Below are 2,059 nucleotides of genomic sequence, written 5' to 3' on the forward strand. Positions count from 1 at the left end.
GACCAGAACTAAGGAAGCCGAGCCAACTTCACCGACAGCATTAACCCATAAAGTTGTCAGTCACATGCACTTGAGTTGAAAGCTAACACCAATCCGGTATAGTTGGTATCTTGGTGATGAGGTCAACCATATATAATCAGCCACGTTGGACGACATGTCATCCTACATGGCAACATTTTAGGTTTGACACTATCACCTGCTTTTCCCCCCACCACATCCCCTTTCCTCTCCTATATATAACCCTTTACCTTTTAATATTCCAGTCCTTGCTCTCTCTTTTCATATCGCAAAACACATTAAACCGAGGGAAGAAAAGAAAAATGGGAAACTGTTTGCGGCATCAATCATCAACACAATGGGCCGGCGACGACTGGGGAACATCCCCTGTGGAGGACGACGACAGCGGGTTTTTCGCCAGTGAAACGACAAACGACACGTGTGAATATAAGGCCATGATGAACATGGAAGAAAAGGGTCTTCTCAGAAATCATCAGAAAAATGGTTTCACAACATCTTCAGCTACCACTCATGAAGTTAAAGTGAAGATAACAAAGAAGCAGCTGGAGGAGTTGTTAGGTAGGGTTGATGTTAAGGAGTTGTCAGTGCAACAAGTTCTAGCACAGTTGATCAACGTTAGAAATCAATATGAAACAAATCAACGGTCCTGGAGGCCTGCACTGCAAAGCATTCCTGAGGTGAATTGAGGGTGAAAGGGGATAACTAGCTAGAAACTTTTCTTTCTTCTCCTCTAGTTTCTCTTTTGGTTGGAGGGGGGGGGGGGGGGGGGGTTCTTGTATTGTACTTTAATTTTCTTGGGAAAGTGACAGGAAAATGGGGGGTAGAGAACTAGTTTTCTATACATTTTGTTTGATCAGTTTGTATATACAAGGAACGGGTCTTGTTGTATAGAGTTCAAAGAGTTCTTTTTTACTCAGCTCTACATATTTGTTTGATATTTGGTTTTTTTTTGTTAATTAATTAATTTCTGTTCAAATCTGACTTACTATGTTGGTGGTGATGATGATGATAATGATTCAGTCATAATAATTAGGTGATATAATAAAATAATTAATTGAAAAGGACTTAGGTAAAATCTTGGATAATTTTAGGTCATGAAATTTGTCCATTCAAACTCAAATGGTAAGTCACTGTGCTCATCATCAAGTGGCCTTTCAAAACGTTTCTTAGTCATTCAACCACCAAAGATTGTGACAAAGACATCACAAAATGAAGATGGGATGGATAAGTCAAAACTAGCCTTGAGAGTATGCTTCAAATAGCAACTAACTCATTTAATTCAATCTTGAACAAATCAAAATTCCACAAAAGACATTAGGAAAAACAAATGGGAAATCTTCAAAATTTTGTATTAAAGTAGAATTTTACCAAATCTCATAGAATTTTTCAATTTCGTAAGGCATTAATATTTATACTAAGTTTTTATGTACCAATATTGACTAAAAATAAGTTGATTCATATGATTCCATACCTGAATTGATGAATATTTGTTGCTTTTGCTTAGAAGAAAGGGGATTTTGATGTTTATGATAATGAAATATAATGGTTGTTGGTTATAATAATGTGAAGGAAAGGACCCATATCCATTATTTTTCTGATTTCATTTGATTATTGGAGGACCCATATCAGGTTTTGGGCCTTGGTTACCTCAGGATGACAACAATTTCATATCTAGACTGACAAGAAATGTTGGATTTGTATTCCCATGAAGGGGAAAAAGGAAGAAATGTTGTATCTATAGCTCTATCAATTTTTTTTTTATACGTAGAAGTGATTGTTCTTTCCTTTAAAAGAAGATTGAGTAAAAATCAAGTTTTCCTTATATATATATTCATCATGAGGTGTTAGAGATATTGTTAATCTCCATATTCATATGATGGGAAATTGAAAAGATTACTTTGTAACCTGTTTTGTATCTCAATCAATGAATTATAGGGAAAAAAGCTAGCACATGTTGATCTAATCTATTGTCAATGCTCAAGCATGGGACCTACCAAAACAAAACCAATGAGCCACTGTCGGACTATGGTTGGGCTTGGCC

At 36.2% G+C, this 2,059-nt stretch overlaps 1 protein-coding gene across 1 annotated transcript; it reads left to right on the forward strand.

Annotated features, from left to right (window-relative positions):
- LOC18593514 lies at positions 246 to 955 on the forward strand. The gene has a single exon (XM_007020778.2). It carries the CDS (start codon positions 321 to 323, stop codon positions 702 to 704), a length of 384 nt encoding a protein of 127 aa, XP_007020840.2. The 5' UTR covers positions 246 to 320; the 3' UTR covers positions 705 to 955.

Source organism: Theobroma cacao, chromosome 7, assembly GCF_000208745.1.
Source record: "Theobroma cacao cultivar B97-61/B2 chromosome 7, Criollo_cocoa_genome_V2, whole genome shotgun sequence".
Classification (NCBI taxonomy): domain Eukaryota; kingdom Viridiplantae; phylum Streptophyta; class Magnoliopsida; order Malvales; family Malvaceae; genus Theobroma; species Theobroma cacao.